The following is a 21,921-nucleotide window of genomic DNA, read 5'->3' on the forward strand; positions in this document are numbered from 1 at the left end:
TTTATACTTTTAATTAGAATTAGTATAATCTCAAATATAAATATAGGGGAACTTATTTAATAATAAGTTATTTAAGATTTAATTAATATTGATTAAGAAAAAGCTTCAATTGAATTACAAAGAGTTTAAGAAATTCATTAATCTAGATTAAAAGAAAAAAAAGTAGATATATAAATTCGAATATCTAATTTCGAGAATATAATTTTAAAATTAAATAAAATTAAATCTGTTTCTTAAAATCTTGATTTTATATTCTGAAAGATAATTGATTCTTTATATACAGCTTTAAAAACTATAAAGAATTTAACCTTCAAAATATAATTAATATATACCTTAATAAATTCATCAATTTGATTATTATATAAACATTTTATATTATTAAAATAATTAATATCAAATAATTAAATTAAATAACTTGAATATAATAGTTATTATTCTTTTTATAATATATTTGAAAAGCTATTGATTTATAGTTTTTATATTTATTTAATATTAATATTCGATATTTACTCTTTTTTCGATTCTTAATATAGTTATCAAAATATTTCAATTATTTTAAACCCATCTTATTATTTATTCATTTATTAAATATAAATTTAATAACTTATTTTACAAAAGATTAATTTTAATATATTAATTAAAAAAATAAACCTATCCCTAAACCAATAAAAATAAAAGAATAATTTTATTCTCTTTATTTTCATATATTATTATTATAGTCTATTCTCAATTACCTAATTATATAGATTTACTTCTATTATATTTCTCAATATTAATAATAATTCTTATTATAAAGTCTGTTTTATTAAAATTATAAAAATCTTTATTCAAAATACTATATTTCGTTTATATATTCATAACTAATCGAAATTATTCTTTAATAAATTTAGAATTCTTATAAAAAGCTTTTTAAAAATTATAAATACAATTAAAATATATCTTTAATTCGATTTAATGTTTTACAAATTAATATATTCAAAGCTTCTTAATATATTTCATATTTTTTAATTTGAAAATATAATTCATTATATTTTTCACATTCTTAAATTTAAATAAAAAATCTTTCAAATTTATATTAAGAATATATTAAATAAATACTTCCTTTTTTAATTTAATTAAATTATAATTTTTTAATCAATTCTCAATTGTATTAAGTTTATTTTGAATTTTATTATTTAATATAATTTAAGGTATATAATAAAACTAAATTACTTTTTGAATTAATAATTTTTTATTTAATTTAATAATTTAAATAGTTAAAATTATATGTGCTTCTTTAAAATGAATTTTTATGATTAATTATAAAGAAAATGTGTATTAAATATAGAATAATAATTTAAGATAAAAGTGATTGATTTATTAATATAACCGTCCCACTAATAAACTACGTTATTGTATTTCTTAAATATAAAAAAATAATATATAAAAGATTTATTAAAAAAAAAATAGAGATTTGAGTTTGAAACTTCAATAATATAATATCTTATCAAATATTTTGATAAGAAATTATATAATCAACTATTAAAATTTTAAAATTTATTTCTTTTACTCAATTTTTTTATTATATAAAATCCTTATATTTGAAAATCATAAATTTCAATCTCGAAAGAATTCAATAATAATCTAAATTTCAATTAAATTATTAAAATCGCTCTTTTTGGTGTGAAATTGTACTTTCTTTTTGAGTGTCCTGTGAGTCTGTACACTCACTAGTGGACGTCAATATACCTAGCCATATCGGATGCATGAAGCGATACCCATTCGAGTGGGGAATTTCCCTAGAGCCGAAATATTAGTGAAATCTAGTCAAACATGTCTTAAAGATAGGTGGGAACTCCAGATAAGTACGCATTCTTCACCCTGTTGGCTTTGGAGAGGACTATAGTCCTGTAGAAATAAAACAAAAGAGGATTCTCAATAGTCTCGCGGCGGAGGGAAGAAAAAAATCGTGGTAGCTGATCGACATATAGAAGGTTCACATATCTCTTGTAAAATCACCAGAATTTTTCCCATTATTGCGCGCAGATACTCGTGTATGTAGTTGGGCATTATGTTCGCTTCATAGATGAAAAAATCGTGGCTAAAGCCATCATTCCCTCATCTGAGTCTTGTGATAATGTTGAGAGGTCGTCTAGTAACTTCCATATAATAAGGTCTCTGGTAAGAGCACATTTATTGATATCATTTGCGATGAAATGGTATTTCCTGCGAGGAGCGATTCCCTTCTTCTCCGGCGCATGTAGATCAATCATCGTTGCATATAATTGCGAGCATCCCCGATGCCACCAAAAAAGAATGAGAGTGTTCTGTCTTTCTCATCTCGACGGGGTTTCTGGATGAGGTCGTGAAAGATGCCTTCGGGAATGTCGTGCCCAACCGTAAAGTATTCAGTCGTTGTAACCCTGGATAACAGTCAGTCTCGAGTATGTGCAAGTGGAACTTTCCGAGGACTCACAGAGAAGCACGGTAGCGTGGTAAAGAAACACTGATTTTCAGACGACTTCTCAGCTTCTGTTCATCTGAGGCTTTAGGAATATGTTCAATAGATCTCTCCATTCGCTGCGCAAGCTTCACAAAGATGGCTTTATCCTCTGGCATCATGTTCTGGATCAGTTCGACAACCTGCTTCGTCTTCTCGAGGCATTGAGTATACCTGCCGAGCTCAAAGTAGACAGCAGTCATGTTGCGGAAAAATTTAAAAGTACAAGGCCCAGAAGTTTTATCTGCTGCCATGGCTTCTTGGTACTTCGTCATAGCTGTGTGTGAATGATTTCGATAAGTTTGTTATCAGAATGTAATGAAATCACTCAGAGCATACCTTCAAGGAATTTTCCCGATTTATAGAGAACATTGGCCTCACTGTTGAGCTTCTCTACTTCTGCAATTGTTGACACATCTTCCTGGTATGCCATTGACATGATGAGCCAAGGTTGACGAAAAGGAGAATGACTGCTTGAGAGAGCAAAGAAAGAATTAGCTCTGCGACGCTGGTCTATCAATGATAGAGCCCAGTGAGCAATCACTCAAAGGCAATCAGTGTAAAGTTAATGTAACTGATAATTTATCTCAAACCAAACATCCCAGCGCAATCTAGGAAGGATAGGCGAGAGGACGCGTGTGAAAAATCGCCAGAGCACGTGAAATATAGAGGTTAGCATTGAATTGAATTCAATTTCTAAACTTACATAGTCTCTACAGACTCATCTCTATGTCAAACGAAGCGGATGCTCGAGTGATTTCTCAATGTTGTTAGGATGATTTCAGAATACAGCGATAAATTTTCACTGATAGTCCTATTCGTCATTGGTGTGTAGACAAAAGTGACTGTCGTGTTGAATCCTTAGATGCTGAAGATTCCATGCCGAATCGCTGCGGACAATGCGTTTACCGAGCCATCTTTAATGATACTGCAATGCACTTTGCTACTTTTTGGAGGATAAGTCCTGATCTGGTGTAAAGCTGAAGTAATCAGGGCATTCTTCTATAACTTTGATTGATTTTAATGTTTCCTATTGTTTGCTAATACTATCCAATGGATAACAAAAACACCAGAGAAAGAACTGACCCAAGTAGCCCGTTTTCGTTCTTGCAACTAATCCTCACCGTTCTCTTCACTACTACCTGTGCTCCTGACAGATTTCTAACAATTTTGGGGGTCGTTTTTGGGGGGGTATTGCATCCAAATAAATGCCCATGAGTTTGACGTAGTGACGAGACATTAATGCACGTAATATTGGTTTGGCATTGAGTTTTTTCATATCCGTCATGATTCCCATTCTCTCAAACATACTGGTATTATTCACAGTATTCTTATCAATAGGGGAGCTGGGCATATATGCTCACAGTCCTTTTTCCGGATATCCGCGACTTCCGTTGTATATTCCGAGGGGCTTGGGCGATTAGAGAATAATGCAAAGCCATTCAGAAGACAAGACGGGATGTTATGGATCGCCACTTCATAGGCACTCCTTTTGCCACTATTGGCAAATTCATATTCGTTCACTGAGAACTCGTGCCATTGTCGATCCCGCTAAGCCTTTCTCTCATTTTGGACAGCAGGCTCGAGACTATAAAAGGTTTGGACATTACGAAATTCTACAGCAACACCTGTCAGCATAACGATTCAATTGAAACCTATCCTTCGGAGACTTACAATTCCGTTATGCAATGCCAGTTGAACCTGCTCCTCTCGGGCATTAGCAGTAATTGCGATGATCTCAAGATGCCTCACGATCTTTCCAGACTGTTGCAATGCTCGGATCTCCCGACTGCAAGTGAGGCCATCCATTATAGGCATTTCCCAATCCATCAGTATAATATCTAATTCCTTTGCATCCATCACCGGCTCGTGCCAGCAGGAACACTGTCTCAAAATCTCTAAAGCCTCTAACCCATGGTTGGCCACGTGGACTATGCAGCCGGCTTTTTTGAGCTGCTTCTCTAATATCCTCTGATTGACCAAATTGTCTTCGACTAACAAAACGTGCATAGGCTTCGATCCGTCATAGTGAGACCCATCGAATGATACTGTTGTCAATCTTGGACGGATATCTTTGGGCGGTTTAACACTACGTCGTACCTTTACGTAAAACCCAAATGTGCTTCCCTGGCCTAATTTGGAAGATAGGCCAATCCTACCTCCTTGTTTTTCGGCAAGCTTTTGAGAAATGAACAGTCCCAAACCAGATCCGCCATATTTTATAGAAGTTTTCGAATTGGCCTGCTCGAAGCGAGTGAAGAGACGAGGGATCTCGTCAGCACGCATTCCAACTCCTGTATCTGTGACTGCGCATGTTAAAAACACAGGTTCACCAGAGCCCCACTCCGGATTAAGCGTTAAATCTTCAACTTCGTTTCCGCATGGTACCCAGTAGAGTTCCTTGCTGAAATTATTCTCTGGCTCAACAAGCGTAGCACCATAAGTGACTGTGATCTTTCTCTTGGGCTCACCTCTCGTAAACTTAATCGCGTTTGTTAGTAAATTAATCAAGATTTGGTTCACACGCGAAGAGTCAAACATGACTAAGTCGATATTGTTGGCACTGAAAGAAGGTTGAGCTACTGTCTTGATTGAGATATCATGAGAAGTTAAATCTGCTTCGAACATTCTGACGACCTGTTCCAGAATTTTTGCCGGATTAGCAGAGTGTGGCGAAATGGAAAGCATCATATACTTGAGCTTCGAGAGTGTCAAGACATCATCCACGATACGCTTTTGATGACTGGCACACATAGCTATCGTATGAGCGGCCTCAACATTGCCCTTTAAAATTTCAAGAGCATTTGTGTGTGATAAATCTCTGTAGGAATTTGATATCATGTCGGCACACTGGAAAATGGCAGAAAGAGGGTTTCTCATCTCATGAGAAACAACATCTATAAACTCCTCTTGCTGACGTTTGGCCACACGCGCTTCCTCAGCGTTCCTAGCTTCCGCTGCTTCGGCCCATTTTAATTCAGAGATGTCGGTAAAGCAAGCCATGATGGATTGTACTTCGCCATCTACAATGTATGGAAATGCCAATGATAGCACACAAGCGTGTTCGGCCTCCCCACTGGGTGGCACAAACTTACGCTTGAGCCGTGATGTAATCTCAATATGAGAGGAACCATCCTGGAGTTGTACCCAAGCTTGTAAAGTTTGAGACCTGTCTTCTTCCGTTAAGACATCAAGAAAAGAATAGTTGTACTGCGGTTCCTCAGGTCCCGGATGGCCAGTAATTTGGTAGTACATATCATTTGCCCAAAGGATTTTACCTTCAGTCGATAATTGTAACATACCAACCGGAGCATTCTGTGCCATATATCTGATTTGCCTCTCGCTTTCAGCCAGTTCCTTTTCTAACCGATCAGCCCTCCGCCTTGTTTCCTCGGCGCTAGCCAAGGCAGATGCAATTGATGACACCCTCGAGGCGATAGCATTTATGAATTGATCGTAGGTATCGTCAATCGGCCGGCGAGAGTTGGCGCCAAGTATGAGATAGCCAAAGATACGATCAGCACTCGAGATTGGAAGTATGCTAAAATGTGTCGATGGTTCGTAAGTTTCAGTATACTCATCTTTGTGGCCACGCCATTCGACTCCCTCAAATCTCTCATCAATGGAATGAGTCGAGATCTTATTGCTTGTTTTATGTAACAACGGGAACAAGGCAAGACAGCTGCGGAGGTCAGCTTCTGGCACGGCGAGTGGGTGCTTCTCAGGGAAGCCCAGCTGACTCCGCAGATAAACTGCAGACCCAGAAGAACTTTGCTCGTCTACCTGATATAACATTGCCATGGGGATATCTAGTGGATTTGACTCTAAATGAGGCATAACATGGCTGGCAAGCGTTCCTTGTTGCAATTTAGTTGGGATCTCCAATGATCCTAACATCGTCTGTCTTCTCTCGTTGAGCTTTTGGGCAGTAACTTCAACTGCATCCACATTTCAGTAATTGCTAGTTAAATTAATATTTGAGGGGATCATGACGAATCAATTAGAGTTAAAACAGAAAACACAAGATTAGTGAAATAAATCGCATACCAAATTCAACAACACCTTTAAAAGCTATCTCTTCAATGTCTAAGTTGAAGTTTAACAATCAAATAGTATCTTGAGCTTCAAAACAACACTCTTCAATATCCCAGTCATGTTGAACAGTTGTGTTGTCTCAAAACCAGATAATCAAGAAGTCATTCTGATATGCGATGATTTACTCCATCCATCCCATCATAAGGTGCGGCTGAGAACGAGGAAAAGTGGGATGTAAATTTGGAAACGGAAATGGGTTTGAAGACTGCAAAATCTACGAAACAAATACGAACCTACAGAATTATAGAAGCCTCCAACTGCTCCATCCTCCTTTCGAACTGGATTGAAACTTCCCGTAAAATATGCCTCCTCTTTGAAGCCACTTCTCTCCACCATTAAAGGTATCTCATTGACGTCTGCTGCAAGCTTGCTCGTCTCTGCATGAATAAAAACCCCTTTTATGTCCTTCCAGATTTCTGGGAAAACAGACTTAAATGGTTTGCCCATCAGTGCTGGATGTCTTTTGCTAGACATTTCGATGAAGTTTTCATTGTAAATTGCAACTCTTTCAGGTCCCCTAACATGATGCTGTCAGATTGTTCAAATTTGAGTAGGAAAGTTTCGCCTTTCCATCATACCAATATAAACAAGCAGGTCTTGAATCCGCAAAAGTTGTGAAAGTATGAAGTCGAAGGGCAAGGCCCCATGATTCTAATGGTCCGAGGTGTGTTGCAGCCCAATCTGTATCTTTGAAGAATTGGACATGTTCGGAGTTGGGCAGATCTGAGGTCCAGTCTGCTGGCTTTGGGATTGGAGAAGGGATCGTGGATAAATGTAAGACTTGGGCGGTGGCGACTGTACTGTTGGAAGAATGCGCTTTCGTGGAATTTGGTATGGGACCTTGGCTCGTATCTGCTATGTGAATATCTTCAAGAAGACCTTGAATTTCTGCAATGTCTCGAATGACAGGCTTGACATTCCCGTTACCTTTGCCGTTGAGGGTCACCATGGTCGAAGCAGACCAGCAAACTCGATGTCAGAGATCATTCATACCTCTACCTAGGTACTCTTAGAGGTCTAATAACTTCACTTTGAGGAGATTCTAGTATTGGATTTGTCGTAACGTTCTGACATTCACTTTGCCTGTATCTCGAAATGGACTTTGTTCATGCATGGACTATCGGAAAGGCTTGATGGGGTTTCGATAACCGCTTAAGATTGCACTTAAGAGACCCACCCACATGCGGATAACCTTACAGGAAACGGGAAACAGGCCTCGAGGGGTTTCCGAGTGGAGCACAACATACAAACTCCGAGCCTCCGTATCACTGAGAGAAGAAATCTTGATGAGTAATCACGAACGGTTAGATCACTGGTGGATGGGAAATATTTACCCAAGCATGAGCTGAAGGAGCTGTGCGCAGTCTCAAAGTTCACCCATAGCTCCCCCTCTCACAGCGAAACTCCTGCTGGTAATCTTATGAGTGGACGGTGATACTTATTATTACATGACTCGAGCAACCCTGTTGAAACATCTGTCGCACGACGATTTCTTTCAGACTGGCACATCACACTCGCTTCTCGCCAGCTAGTCACTCGCGCCACCCTTCATCTAGTGCATCTTTTGAATGGTATTTATCTTATGGGACTCCAACAGCAATCTAGAAAGAACGATCTAGGATGACGAATCTCTGCAAAGGAATCGCGCTTCGCCTCCCGAATGTCCATTCTTCGAATGCCTATCGATAATCGGAAGAGTTTGTTACCAACTGGTCCGAATAGACCATAAAGTTTGGAACTTGCAAAACATTGAGTTTGCTGGATTTGAGACTCAGTTCCTTGTTTGGACCTGAAAGACCATTCACAGGCCATTGCATGCTTTTAGAATTCAGCCTTGTCGTAGGTGCTGTGAGGGTCTGGTACACTCATGTGAAAGAATAACCACTAGATCAAGAATGCGTTGTAGTATTCAATGGCAACGGCTCTTGATCTCCCAAATTCCGGGACCCTCATTGGTGAAAGTTTAATTGGGCTGTCAATTTTGAATTTTTATTTGGGCCGTGTTGCAATGGGCACAACACCAGCAGAGAGACGAGACTCTTCGTACTTCCCGGTCGAACAGTATTCCGAAGGTTGCTGCTGCCTGATAAGGAAGCAAATACATTCAAGAGTTTCCTTTCAACGAATGACACCATAATTCCGCAACAGTCGAGAAAGCAATTTTTTAGGAAGGTATTACATATCATACTATGATTGCTATTATGTTTACGCGTATCCATCATCAGGAATAGTGTTCCGGTATGCAAGAATATATCAATCTGGTATTGAAAGCTGCAGATGATATTGATCTGAAATTTAGTATATGTGAGAGGGAAATCGGACGAAGCTCCGAATGTTGCTTGATCTGGGGTTGGAATAGTGTATGTTTGGGCTACATTGCATAGCTCAATTCCTAAAGTCGTTGAAGATATCTTCTAGTAATAATCCTTGAACGCCTTGAATTACGTGGATCTACGGCGCAGTAGCATTGGTGTGTATTAGTTCGCAATCAAAACGTGCAATACCACAGAATCTATCATATTCTTCAACAGCGATCACATCGGAGTATGTCGTCTAAGCTTTGCCAGTGGCATTGAAATTTCCCCGTCCTCGGAGATAATGTCGTGGATGGGTTGCCTTACCGCATGCTTCATGACTAAGTTGAGGTACTGTTCATTGCACAACATCGTATCACGATCGGCTACGATTACCTCGCGGCATTTACGTACCTGTTCAAAAGAATCTTACTACTTGTGCTGATGATGCAACTGCAACACAGTCCACTACATGAATTTGACTCGCTAAGCAGTTTGATCACATGTACTATGCCTACCTAGATAAGCAACATATACCAGCGTAAGTTCGAACGCTTCCTAGCTCGCTGTTACTCCATGTTCCAATGTGCAGTTAGCCCTATTCATTTGACAAGGAATTACGGATCAGAGCTGGGTGGATGTTGCAAAATTGGAGGCATGGCTTCAATTGCTCACCAAAGTAGTATGAATTCAATCTTTTCCTGCTCGTGGACGACGGAACATATGTTAAGCACCTTCATATGTCAGCTTTCTTTTTACACTCGCCCATCATGTTTTATCTTATCGTAGACTCTACTTAGTATTAGCATGCGTGATTTAACATCGTTCATCTCACATATCCGCAGGGATTCTTCATGATCGTGATGTGATTATGGCCTTTGATTCTCGGGAATTAGTGATGTAAAATGATGAAGAGTTATCTAGCTTCGCATGGACGGTATATCCAGCTGCTAATTATTTATACTAAAGGGAAGAAACTCGAACACATGATTGCCTTTACTATTGACATATTACCGAATCGGAGGTTGGACTGACATCTCGATGATTGTCTGAAATGAAATGCGAAGTTTCCGAAGTAGCCCCCCCTCAAAGTGACTATCATGCCAGCGTTCTTCTCACAAGAGACAACCCATCCACAAATGTCTAGAGAGCATGAAAACCCTTAGTTGTAAGCCACATTTTTCAACTTCTTTCCTATTACATGACCCGTCCAACTGACGTTTGCCCAGAACGCGAGGTTCAGTTCACCATTTTGCCTCAAATTCGTAAAGCTATATCGTCCAAATGGTGAAACCACTCTATCCTTTATTCCTGGTTGGCAGGCCTATGCGATAACGATCAGTCCAAGAAAATTCATGCCAAAGCATCTTTCATGTTGAAACATGGTCACGGTGGGAAATGAATTAGTTGAATTCTGGGTATAATTCATCGTATTGTTTTTTGACTAAAGAGAGCTTGAATAAAGATTGTGTCCTTGAGGCCTTGCGAATTGACGCTTGTATCAATTAGGTTATTGTGCTATTACTACGGAGATTGACTACTCTCAACATCTTACGTACGTAGAATTAGGCGTTGGGCATTTTCCAAGCTGTCTTTTTCCCTGATAGCTTCCAAAAGATCTTATCAAAATGTTCAAGAAAGTCTGAAAGTGTTGGGTGTGATAAATTGTACTTCCTTTATTCGCAGAAATGGAACATTCAATAACAACAAGCTACCTTCGCTTTTTTCACAACAAAGGAAAGATGTTGATATATTGTTAACGCAGAAACAAGAACTCTCTTTCCTCTTCACACGACTGCTTTTACTTACCTAACATAGAAAATGCCTGCAACCACCAGATCTATCTCTAGAAGACTTCCCTCATCTATTTCAAAAGATGTGGAGTTGCATCTTCCCAAAGATTCCTCCTCAAATGCTACTTTACAAAACGTTAATGGTAAATCAAAGCGGCGTCAGACAAATTTCAAGCACCAGATCATAAGAAAAGCACGGAAAAGGTCCCCACCAAAATCAAGGTTCTAAACAACAGAAGCCTGCCAGAGGAAACACAAAAATCGATTTGTCAGATCTCCCTTCTACCACTATCACTCACTGGCCTTGTCATAATTGTGATTGCCCTCAAGGAGTCTTCGAATTGTTAGTTCCTATTTGTGTCAACTGTAGACACGAGATGAATGACCATGCACTTCATGATTTCAGTGCATGGAATACCCACTGCCCTTATATTTGCGAAAGATCAGATCTAGTTTCTTCAGTTCTGCAACTTGCATCAAAGACGGGAATCGTGGTTATTCGTGCTACACCTCTAGTGGGAAAGACAACGCTTCTTCAGTTACTTGGATATCATATTCTCCTTCATAACCCAGAGCTTGAGCCTGTATTCGTTCTTTGGCAGCCTAAAATATGACGCAATAATGCTCCATACCTAGACTTTTTAGAGGAAAAAGCAACCTGGGCACGAAAAGACAATGCCAAATATCGTCCACATAACCCCAACGCCAAAATTGTTTAACTCATTGATGAAGCTCGAGGTTTTTATCAAGATGAAGAGTTTTGGATCTCTGAACTCAAGAACCACTACACTAGATCACGATCAATATTCGTGCTTGTTTGCCTTTATGGGGCTGCTGGCATTTCTGAGATTCAAGAACCGTTCATTCAATCGCAAGCTTCGAAAGTAGATGATCTCAATCGTATTGAATTACGATCATTAAAATTTAGTTCTTTATGTATGCTCTTCAAATCGGATGAGACATTGACCGCAGTCTGTAAATGGATTCTGAAGAATGGTCTTAACCCTGATAGCGTTGATCGAGTAGCCACAGCCGAGTATCTTCACTCTGCTACTGACAGTCATCCAGGAATGGTTGGATTGATCTTGGGTTGTTTTGAAATGTTGATTTCACAGGTAATATCTCCTCGGCTAAACTGAAGAAGCTGTTCATTGAAGAATATGCTAACTATTTCTCGCTGAATAAGAACATCCAAAACCGTCGAAGATGGTCGCCAGTCTTCTGTCATGAGGTCCTTGTCGAGCGTGATTTCCTACTGGAATTTCTTACTCAATGGGGCAGAGGTGTCTGGACAGTAGTAGGAGAGAAGCACTTAAAGAACTATTTGGTACATTCTCCATCTTGCAGCCATCTCAAATATTCGGATGTTACAGATGCAATGCGTAAAGTAGCGAGACTACCCAAAGGCTTGACAGAGCCAGGAATGAATAACATGGATGCATTAGCATTTTGTTATAAAATGGGGTTCCTACACGCAGAGTACCTTACGCATGGAAGTAGCGAAATTACCTATATTTTTGCTTCTCCAATACATAGAAGGGATGTGCATTCACCCCGTTCTTTGCTTATACTAAAGCCAGACAGGATCGCAGATCGACGTCTCATTCCAGGTCCGCCACCAGGAATCGGTTCAGATACAATCATCCTTCAGCAAGCCTGTTTAAACGCCATTGAAAGATTCAGCCCATCCGTTCTGCATCATCGCTCTCCCTCGTCAAATACTGGTTGCCAGTCCGATACTAATTGGGGTATTCCAGAAGCAGCGTTCCAGGATGAGATGTATTGTTGCCTTAACCAGGAGCTTTATAATCTACCGATCTTGTCAGAATATGCTGAAGCAAAGGATGGAAGAATCGATTTCTTTATCTTTGGCAAAAGATGGGGTATTGAGATACTTCAATCTGGCAACAGTGGACGGCTAGAGGAATATGCAGATAGATTTAAATCTGGAGGGAGGTATCAAAAATGTGGTATTCTCGAAGATTGCATCATTCTTAACTTTTGCCCGAAGTCTTCTCTTGATGCACTTAAAATCAAAGGTGAAGGAAACTTCTAGTTTAGAGCCAAGTATCATCTAACCTAGATCCTGCTTTTTAGATATTGATACGCAATCGCATATTCGACATATTGTCATTGATGCAAATGAGCGTATCGCGCAAGTATACACATATGACAAGCAGCTGCAAACAACTCTGAACCTGGGCGAGGGAAGAACCAGGTCTCACTCACCCGAAGAGCAGACAGCTTCTGGGGACTTGGATATTTATATGACTCTGCGAGATCAGAAGATAGAATTGGAGCAAGAGAAGAAAGAGAAGGAAGAGGCGCTAAGGATAATACATCAACTGAAGCTAACGCTTGGGAAAAAATGACCTAAGTATAATGGGTAGAAATTGAATGATAGAGATGAAACAGATATTATTGCTTTTTTTTTAAAGCTCATAGCAATCAGATGATAGGGTTAGATTTTTTAGGCGACGGGACTGGGGAGTTAAGCTTTATATACTGACTTTGAGGCAGTTCAATTAGATGGGCTTCCGGTCAAAAATCACAATGACAACCATCTATACATTTTCCCATTTTCGCCAAGTTGTTTGAAGAACGCCTGATTATTTGAATAGGAACAGTATGCCAGCATTGCCAAATCTCATTGCCCAATACCTATTATTGGTTCTTGCTTGTAAAGATAGTCCTCATGAAAATCAGAAGATCTGCTCTTTTTGCACAATCCTACGTTACTTTGATAGAAAATTGCGCAGGCACCATCTGCGACTGTATGCTCTTGAGAGATTCAGTGATACTTCTGCAACTGAATAGGGCGATGAGGGATTTGACTAATCATGCATCTGTTAACTCTGCAATTGTCCTTGACCCGAAACTCAGTGCAGCAGGTAGAGATCTAAGGTAGATCACAGCGAGACAAGATTTGAGCAAGAGGAATAACATTGGAATGAATGGAAACACGCCCGGGAGAGCATTTGGGGTCAATTACACCACTTTTAGGAAATCTTCAAACCATTGTGCCCTAGAACAGTTGTTATTTACAAATTAAATGGAAACATAGGAAATGATGCTGTCTAATCCATGATATAGGTGTGTATAAATTAAGCGGATTCTAGAAATAACTAACTTGTCTCTTCTCGCTCGTCTATCTTGGGTGGGCTGTTGGCTTACCTAGCTCTAATGTGAAATGGCGGAAGCACCCCACCAAGAGATCAGACTTGCCATTTCCCCGACTTACTGATTGTCATTCTACAGACACAAGCTTTTATCAGCTCCCAATTCAAGATATCAAACCTCAGTTGGCACTATTCTAACATTGAAATTTCAGAAAGGCAATACTTTACCCTAGGCCCCATGAAATTTGGCTGATTTAAACGAAAGAAAGAGAAGTGCATATTCCATCACGAAACGCCAATCATTGCCTGGACCCATCGAATTTCATCACAACAGCTATCATTTCGGAAAGCAATAGCTATCCACGTTTATTCAGATGTCGGCATAAGGTCCGCTCTTCTCAAAAATAGCTCGACAAAGCTTCAATACCTATCGAATACCATTGAGCAGCTACAATGGGGCATTTTTCACTTCAAACATGGCTCCTGTGGCTAGGAGCTTTGGGCGCGATGGCTCAATCGCCTTATCGACCACAAGAACCAATTAACGATCCTCATAAATATGCGAAAGCATGTCCGGACTACAAGAAATATTCGACCTTCAGGCATGGCCCGGTATCTGATGGACCTATGGAATTGCCTTTTCAACGGCCTGCTGAGGAGTGTCGAACATTCTCCTCTCCTTTGGTGGAGAAGGTTATCGATGATATGTCAATTAGGATGGTTAACAAGGACCTCGCGAGACTTTTCGAAAACGCTTTCCCCAATACTCTCGACACAACAGTACGATGGCACGTCGACGGAATCACAAAGCATACGGAATTGAAGGCAAGGAGTGCTCAAAGCAATCAGAAATGGCAGGGAGCGCAATCATTTGTGGTTACGGGAGACATCAATGCCGAGTGGCTCAGAGATTCCACAAACCAATTGCTACAGTATCAGCCTTTATCAAACAAAGATCCGGCTATCTTCAATCTAATATTGGGAGCCATCAATACACAAGCAGAGTATGTTATACAATCGCCATATTGCAACGCATTTCAACCTCCCCCGCCCTCGAAACTTGCTGCGTCGCAAAACGGGCAAGATGACAATGTTCACCCCGCATACGAACCTTCTTTCGTCTTTGAATGTAAATATGAGCTAGATTCCCTTGCCAATTTCCTGGCTCTAGGGAACGCCTTCTACAACCACACTAAATCAACTGACTTTATCAATTCACGGTGGTTGACCGCACTAGATACCCTTCTCATGGTCATTGAGCAACAATCCGAATCAAGCTTCGATTCGAAGACTGGTCGTTTCCAACGTAATGCTTACACGTTCAGCCGTCGAACCGACCAGGGAACCGAGACACTACCATTATCTGGTGTTGGAAATCCATTAAATTACGGTACAGGCTTGATAAGAAGCGCATTCCGCCCTTCGGACGATACTACGATTTTAGGCTTCTTCATCCCAGCAAATGCACAAATGTCCGTCGAATTAAAACGTACCGCCGAGATCCTCAAAGTAGCCAAACGCACCGATCTAGCCCAAACTCTCGAGAAGCGCTCACAGAGTATCAAAGATGGCATTATGAAGCACGCCGTTGTACAACACAAGAAATGGGGTAAAGTATTTGCATATGAAGTAGATGGCTATGGTGGACAAATCCTCATGGATGATGCCAACGTGCCTAGTCTCCTCGCTCTACCAATCCTCGGTTTCTGCAGCAATGACGATCAAATCTATAAAAATACTAGAAAGATGATTTTGTCTAAAGAAGGAAATCCATACTATCTCGAAGGGAAAGCATTCAGAGGTATAGGAGGTCCACATATTGGCCCCGAGAATGCATGGCCTATGTCTTTACTGTTACAAGCCATGACTAGTAATGATGATGATGAGATTATGCAGTGTCTGAACCTAGTTTTGAAAGCGAGTAGATTGGGATTGATTCATGAGAGTATCAATGTCAACCGTATACAAGAGTATACGAGGAGTTGGTTCGCATGTATGTCTGCGTTTTCTCTTCCCCTTTTCGTCTTCACGTGTCTTATGGCACCCTTCGCACATCATAGATCCAGATATTAACATCTTCAAAGGGGCGAACTCAGTCTTTGCACAAACAATTCTCGATCTCGCAAAACGGAAACCTCATCTCTTGTTCGGGGAAGACGCTGATCCTTATGACCTCGAGACTTGATGTCTCTAGTCGTTAAGAAAAGGCCCTGTGCATGAAAGTATGGAAGCAATGGCTATGCTATGATTGGAGTTATGTTTATGGAGGGAGTTTTCTGGGCGACTTGTCGGATTAGCTGGATCATGCTTGTTGGCGAAGCAAGGCAGAGTATATATATCTGATATTCTACAAAGAAAAGTTAGATCTGCATGCAATATTTACAATCTTCGCATGGCTTGCATCCGCATATAGTGATTTAGTCTTATTATATTATCTGCTACCAATATATCGCGATTGAAGCTATCCGCTAGCACATAATACCTAAGATACTCATTTCAGCTCGCTATCAAATCCGGTCAACAATCACTCCCTTAAGTTCCTCAGAAACGCTATTTCTTCCCAAAAAAGGCCATGATATTTCCCTGTCCCTTCTTTGGTACATCCTTCTTGGCTTTAGTAGAAACAGACGCTGCTTTGGCTTTAGGTGCTGGAGCAGGCTCGTCTTCCGAAAATGATTCCCAGGCTGCTTCTTGTTTCGTTACTAATATCTCGGTTAGTAAAGTACACATGGAAAGGAGAACTAGATCTTTGAGTAACTTACCTAAGTAGCCATCCTCGTCCTTCACAGTTCTCTTTCTCATAACTCTTCTTCTACCTCTTCTTCGCCCACTACTTGTAGTTGCGACAGGTTCTTCTTCTTTAGTTTCCTCAGGTGCCTTTTCCTCTTCTACTTCCTCAGCTGGTGTTTCAGGAGCTGGTGAGGGTGCTGCTTCTTCTTCTTCTTCTTCTTCTTCTTCTTCGTCATCGTCATCGTCATCGTCATCGTCATCTTCCATCATTTGCCTTAATATCTCCTGTGTTGCTTTCCTGGAACTTCGATCTTGAGCCTTGGTTTCTTTCCTGACAGGCGCTGGCATCCATGTATCTTCTTCGTCATCGTCCGAGACATCCTTCATCGCTGTATCGTCTTTTGCGCTCGATTCTGTTTCCTCAATCTTTGCTTTCTTGGGCTGAGTTTTCGCGAACGCCTTGAAAATGCTACTGGATTCGCGCTTCAGATTTGCAGGAGGAGCTGGTGTTGATTCTTTACTCGAAGGCGCAGTCGTAGATTCGACTTTTGTGGAATCCGCTTGTGGCTTTGGCTTAGCCTTTTCTTTTCCATTGCTGCCAAAGAAATCTTTGGCGTTAGATGGCTGTGATTTGGGTTCGGGCTTTTTGGAGGACGAGGATGATTTAGGAGCCTCTTGGACTTCATTGAGTTTGGATTTCGCAGTCGCAGGTCTGGCTGGAACAGATGCTTGTGCAGCAGCAGCTGCAATAGGCGGTGCTTTACGAGTACGGCGTTTGGCATTTGGATTGGTTATTATTCCGTATTTATGGTAGGATTCGAGGGGGTCTTCGGATTTGGCGAGTGTTTGGATTTCGCGAGTCGAATCTGAGAGCAATTGGAGCTCCTATAAGTTGTTAATACCCGGAGAGTTTTGTATATAGAATACATTCTACCTTCAATGGATGAGGCCCCAAACTATAGATATGTATTGAGGAAATATGCTCAAATTGAGACCGTATTGCTGTGGGTTGTTAGCTACAGATTATGGCTTGCCAAAGGCGAGGTTCCCACTCTCTAAATCCTCCTCTCGAGTCAATGTTATACTCAATATAGAGCCTTCGCCGGTACTTTCTCCGGCTTGTGGCATTGAGCTTCCTGCAAAAGGACTGCTCTGCATATAATCATCCTCGCCATCCTTTTGCGCTTCGATTTCTACAGGTGCTTCTTTTCTCTTTGTTCCACCAATGAGATAAGTTGCATGGATTGTTCCTGGTTTCTTTGCATTCTGTACTCGATGAAACTCAAACAGCATTCTGTTAAAATGTTAGCAGAAGGCATATCACAAGACTCGGAAACAACATACTCCTTTGCTGTATTTACATGGACCTTGAGCACCCGACTAAGCAGTCTGTAAGTAATCTAAGAACTTTTAGTTAAAATAATATAACTCCACAAACAATTGCTCACCACTTTATCTTCTGTCAAGATACTCGCTGCAAGATAACTTTTGAAATCCGCCATTTTGTTCAACTTTGTGGTTGTCTCAAAAGGTTGCTGGAGCTGTTATCTGATTTATTTTCGAGGCTACGGCAATTGATAAACTAGGAGTCGCGACGCGTCTGTCAACCACTTTACGCGAAACTTCTAGGATGTCATCTGCGTCAAGAAGAAAGAATGCGACAAGCAAGACAATCATTCCAAAAAAATCGACCAAAACTTTTATCGAAGAAGCTATGAATATTAGAGGACCAAAGGATGATTCTTTTGATATAGCAGATTCAACGGATTGGTTGGGGACGCCACTTTCTAAATTCGCAGATGTCGATTCTCTATTACGATGTCAAGTCTGTAAGGACTTCTTCACTACGCCGATGATCACTTCATGTTCGCACACATTTTGTTCACTCTGTATACGAAGATGTCTCAATAATGACTCGAAATGCCCAACATGTAGATCGAACGACCAAGAAGTAAAGCTGAAGTCGAATGCTGCTATCGAGGATTTGGTGGAAGCTTTTAAGAGGGCGAGACCGGCGGCACTAGAACTTGCGAGGAAACCTGTGGTCGAATCTACTGTTACATCTCCAAAAAGAAAGCGTGAAAGATCAGATATTGATGGATTGGACGAGCAAGCAAGTAAAAAAACGAGAGCTTCGACTCGCCAGGCAACAAGACGACTCGAGAGCACGGAGGCAGCACAGGAATCACTGATAGTTATTGACGAAGAGGACAGTGATGCAGATTTCGAACTTGGTAATTGTCCATATAGCTACTTTATAATCCCATGAACAGTCGTTAACCTTTTTCACAGATGACGGGCTTACTGCATGTCCGGTATGCAATCGACGAATGACAGCGAAAAGTGTTGAAGCTCACATTGGGAGGTGCCTTGCGGAATCCGAAACTACTCCTCAATCTACAAGTATTTTATCAAAACCCTCAATTCCATTATCTCAGCCAGTCAGACGGCCGGAGCGATTACCTGTCGTCAACTTCAGCTTAATCAAAGACCAGGCCTTGAAGAAGAAGCTTATAGACTTAGGAATATCGGCTGGTGGGGGGAGAGAAATGATGAGGAGGAGATTAACAGAGTATACGACTATATGGAATGCCAACTGTGATGCGAAAAATCCGAGGAGTACGGCGCAGTTAAAAAGGGATCTTGATTCTTGGGAAAGGACGCTGGGTTCAAGGGCACCACAACCGAGCGCATTATCCGCTCATATCAAGGATAAAGACTTTGACGGGCAAGCATGGGGAGAAGAATATAAAAATGGCTTTAAAGACTTAATTGCTCAGGCTCGTAAAAAAATTGTGAAAAACAAGCCTTCTAGAGAGTTAGAAACGGACTCTTTAGCATCCACGACAGTGCTACCGGCATCTAGTCAAGATTCACCAGGTATTGCACTCAGTGGGGATGTCAGGAAGGGGCGGGAAGATTTGTTGCCAGAGATTCAGCGTGAGCGGATATCTGATAACAACCCAATACAATCACTGTCAGGGGCATCAGAAGCCAACAGTCCACTACCTAATGGGCGATTCTTCTCAGAAAGTGCAGGAACACCGGAGTACGCGATGGCTGCTCCATCATCATCACAATATGATAAAAATATGTCAATAACGCATGTACAAGAGCGGCATGGTGCATTTGCAGGAGCAGGAGCAGATATGAACAAAAATGGTCCAATGCAGCCATAATAGATGAAACTAATATATAAGATACCCTTTCTCACACTTCGAATACTTTCAACTCTCTTCTTTGTCTCGATAGAAATCATCCCTCGTGTGCTTTCACGAGTCTAGCAGTTTCAAAGCCGTGTGAGATATACAACAATTCCGCTGCCTTGACTTTATACAAGCCATCCATATTGTATCCCGCCCCGACGATCAGGACAATAATTTATATCGAGTCCATATGTACAAGTGAATCAATACGGGATCGCGCAAGGCGTATCACTTCACTCTCCACCATCATCTATTGCTTAATCTCGAGTATTCCTGGTTACTAAGTAGGAATAAAATTCCAGTCCTGGGCATTGGTTGCCGCTAGTATAGCTCGGTTTTTAATTTGACCATTTCCAAAACTAAGGGTGATTGAAACAAATTCCGCAGTGATCTTATTTGGTATACCACAATGCTTAGAACATGGCGGAGTGATTGCTCGGTGAGTGCTCGTGAATAGGTATTCCTGATGGCGCAGGAGATGATCCATGATGTATGATGGAGTGATAGAAATACCCCGATTTTTATCATTTTTAATGTTTCCATCATAACAATCAAATAATCTCTCCCTCCTTCATATTTCGATATGGTGGGATCACCCGACCGTGACTATGAGTAACGTTTTGTCCTAGCCCCAGTCACGCTCCTTCCCCAATACCTACCACCGTCTACGTTCACCCCTTTCTCTCAACTGGAACTCCCGACCTTTATAATTCCTAAATTTCTCTCCATCATCACAAATTACCATCATGACTTAATGGTAATTGGGATACTCCGGATTTGATCTCCGCAGATACCTGGTTCAAACCCATGGATCCACATTATAGGCAAGTCCTATGCTTGACTCGAAATTCTGCAGATTTTTAGAGTCCCCTACGTGGTTTAAATCCATGAACCAAAAATATACCCTGTTTAGACTAAAAAAGTCAACATGGGGTTAATGGTTTGAATCCATAATTATAAGGGTGATGTCGAACAACGACCTCCCTGCCCTTTATCCATAGCATAGAAATATGTAGATATCAAATCGGCTTAAGAGAGTTTGATTGTATCCCGGAGCAGACGTGCTTCTGTGGGTCCTCAAGATTCTTGAGTGTGAGCGAGAGGATGCACACCACCAAAGTAGTGGAACCTCTTTTGCTAGTATGGATTTTGGGTATATTTTTGGAGGCGTGAGGAGGATAGAACAGCAAGAGGTGGTAAGCAGTTAGGAGGCTTTTATAGACTCTGTAAGAGATGAATGGTAAGGTTTATTCATATTTGATAGATCAATGGATGGAACAATGAGAGCTGTCCAATTCTCCGTCTGAAATGTTGACTATGTGATGTGCTTGATATCGTTAGTTACTGGAAGTGACACTTACGAAACATTTCAACAAGAGGTATCAATCATTCTACATATAAATTTTAAATAATCTCAAGATCGACACCACAATTCAAAACTATCATATTGCCGGAGCGTGTTGAATCTGGTGCTGCTTCTTGCGAAATGTCCAAGTGAACTTTCCCGTGCCATTCAAGACCCAATTCGATGTAATTAAGACAGCGCGACAGCACGAGAACTTTTCTATAATATTTTCAGCTGCTTGGGATACAGAAACTTGCTTCTATTGAGCGGCTCTTTGACAAGTGAATCGAAAATGTATCAATAGTTCTCTCTATTTCGTTGTTTTCCTCTCCTCCTCGCAAATTTCTAAAAAAGACTGCTCCTTTTTTGAGTGGACTATGGATCTGGATGAGAGGTTAGTTTCATCGATGCAGCTTTTTCAGAGCTAGAATATGATGGATTGCTTAGAGCAAGCATTTACAGATCATGGGAGTACCTAGGTAGAATTGCATTGGTGGATGAAAAAGTGGATGAGTTGCTTCTCTTTTTGATCTGATGTGAATAGCGAGAATGTTATGATCATTTTAGTTGTGCGTCTAGTATGTATACCTCACTTTGCAGAAGAAATAATGCGTAATCATCGAGTAATGAACAACGAGGTCGCAAGGCTATAGATTAGTAGGATCCAGAATCTTTCATGGACGTCAAGAGGGGGAGACGTTGGAAGCTCGGGGTATTGATATATTACTGTGAGGTTGATTCATATTGTAGATGAAATAAACAATTGAAAAGAAATCTGTAACTCGTAGATAGGATGGTGATGACAATTCATAGGATCTTAAAGTTTGGGTGATCTCTTGAAGAGGGAAAGGGAAGACGAG

At 40.5% G+C, this 21,921-nt stretch overlaps 7 protein-coding genes across 7 annotated transcripts; 4 read left to right on the top strand and 3 right to left on the bottom strand.

Moving 5' to 3' along the window:
* Positions 1-2,248: 2,248 nt before the first annotated feature.
* Positions 2,249-2,912, bottom strand: EAF01_006697 (uncharacterized protein; the record flags this gene model as incomplete). Its single annotated transcript, XM_038914951.1, has 3 exons — positions 2,249-2,402; positions 2,456-2,756; positions 2,819-2,912. 3 exons carry the CDS (start codon positions 2,910-2,912, stop codon positions 2,249-2,251), a joined length of 549 nt encoding a protein of 182 aa, XP_038769906.1.
* A 535-nt stretch (positions 2,913-3,447) lies between these two features.
* Positions 3,448-7,688, bottom strand: EAF01_006698 (uncharacterized protein). Its single transcript, XM_038914952.1, has 4 exons — positions 7,153-7,688; positions 6,808-7,091; positions 4,154-6,417; positions 3,448-4,095 (listed from the first exon to the last, which is right to left on the bottom strand). Exons 1-4 carry the CDS (start codon positions 7,521-7,523, stop codon positions 4,000-4,002), a joined length of 3,015 nt encoding a protein of 1,004 aa, XP_038769907.1. The 5' UTR covers positions 7,524-7,688; the 3' UTR covers positions 3,448-3,999.
* A 3,001-nt stretch (positions 7,689-10,689) lies between these two features.
* On the top strand, positions 10,690-11,275 carry EAF01_006699 (uncharacterized protein; the record flags this gene model as incomplete). Its single annotated transcript, XM_038914953.1, has 2 exons — positions 10,690-10,804; positions 10,851-11,275. 2 exons carry the CDS (start codon positions 10,690-10,692, stop codon positions 11,273-11,275), a joined length of 540 nt encoding a protein of 179 aa, XP_038769908.1.
* Positions 11,276-11,336: 61 nt separating this feature from the next.
* On the top strand, positions 11,337-13,033 carry EAF01_006700 (uncharacterized protein; the record flags this gene model as incomplete). The annotated part of the gene is made up of 4 exons (XM_038914954.1): positions 11,337-11,399; positions 11,420-11,776; positions 11,848-12,700; positions 12,759-13,033. 4 exons carry the CDS (start codon positions 11,337-11,339, stop codon positions 13,031-13,033), a joined length of 1,548 nt encoding a protein of 515 aa, XP_038769909.1.
* A 1,200-nt stretch (positions 13,034-14,233) lies between these two features.
* On the top strand, positions 14,234-15,965 carry EAF01_006701 (uncharacterized protein; the record flags this gene model as incomplete). Its single annotated transcript, XM_038914955.1, has 2 exons — positions 14,234-15,773; positions 15,865-15,965. 2 exons carry the CDS (start codon positions 14,234-14,236, stop codon positions 15,963-15,965), a joined length of 1,641 nt encoding a protein of 546 aa, XP_038769910.1.
* Positions 15,966-16,330: 365 nt separating this feature from the next.
* On the bottom strand, positions 16,331-18,012 carry EAF01_006702 (uncharacterized protein; the record flags this gene model as incomplete). Its single annotated transcript, XM_038914956.1, has 6 exons — positions 16,331-16,482; positions 16,543-17,395; positions 17,445-17,512; positions 17,563-17,804; positions 17,855-17,910; positions 17,959-18,012. 6 exons carry the CDS (start codon positions 18,010-18,012, stop codon positions 16,331-16,333), a joined length of 1,425 nt encoding a protein of 474 aa, XP_038769911.1.
* Positions 18,013-18,050: 38 nt separating this feature from the next.
* Positions 18,051-20,979, top strand: EAF01_006703 (uncharacterized protein). The gene is made up of 2 exons (XM_038914957.1): positions 18,051-18,744; positions 18,803-20,979. Exons 1-2 carry the CDS (start codon positions 18,141-18,143, stop codon positions 19,687-19,689), a joined length of 1,491 nt encoding a protein of 496 aa, XP_038769912.1. The 5' UTR covers positions 18,051-18,140; the 3' UTR covers positions 19,690-20,979.
* Positions 20,980-21,921: the final 942 nt, after the last annotated feature.

Source organism: Botrytis porri (genome assembly GCF_014898465.1).
Source record: "Botrytis porri strain MUCL 3234 chromosome Unknown BPOR_008, whole genome shotgun sequence".
NCBI lineage: Eukaryota > Fungi > Ascomycota > Leotiomycetes > Helotiales > Sclerotiniaceae > Botrytis > Botrytis porri.

What these genes read in the sequence shown, in the direction of transcription:
- EAF01_006703 (XM_038914957.1), top strand. Translation starts at nt 18,141, where the DNA reads ATGTCATCTGCGTCAAGAAGAAAGAATGCGACAAGCAAGACAATCATT. An exon ending in TGATGCAGATTTCGAACTTG is followed by an intron (nt 18,745 to 18,802) that starts GTAATTGTCCAT and finishes CCTTTTTCACAG; the next exon opens with ATGACGGGCTTACTGCATGT.
- EAF01_006698 (XM_038914952.1), bottom strand. Translation starts at nt 7,523, where the DNA reads ATGGTGACCCTCAACGGCAAAGGTAACGGGAATGTCAAGCCTGTCATT. An exon ending in AGGCTTCTATAATTCTGTAG is followed by an intron (nt 6,418 to 6,807) that starts GTTCGTATTTGT and finishes ATGTGGATGCAG; the next exon opens with TTGAAGTTACTGCCCAAAAG. An exon ending in TGGCATTGCATAACGGAATT is followed by an intron (nt 4,096 to 4,153) that starts GTAAGTCTCCGA and finishes GTGTTGCTGTAG; the next exon opens with AATTTCGTAATGTCCAAACC.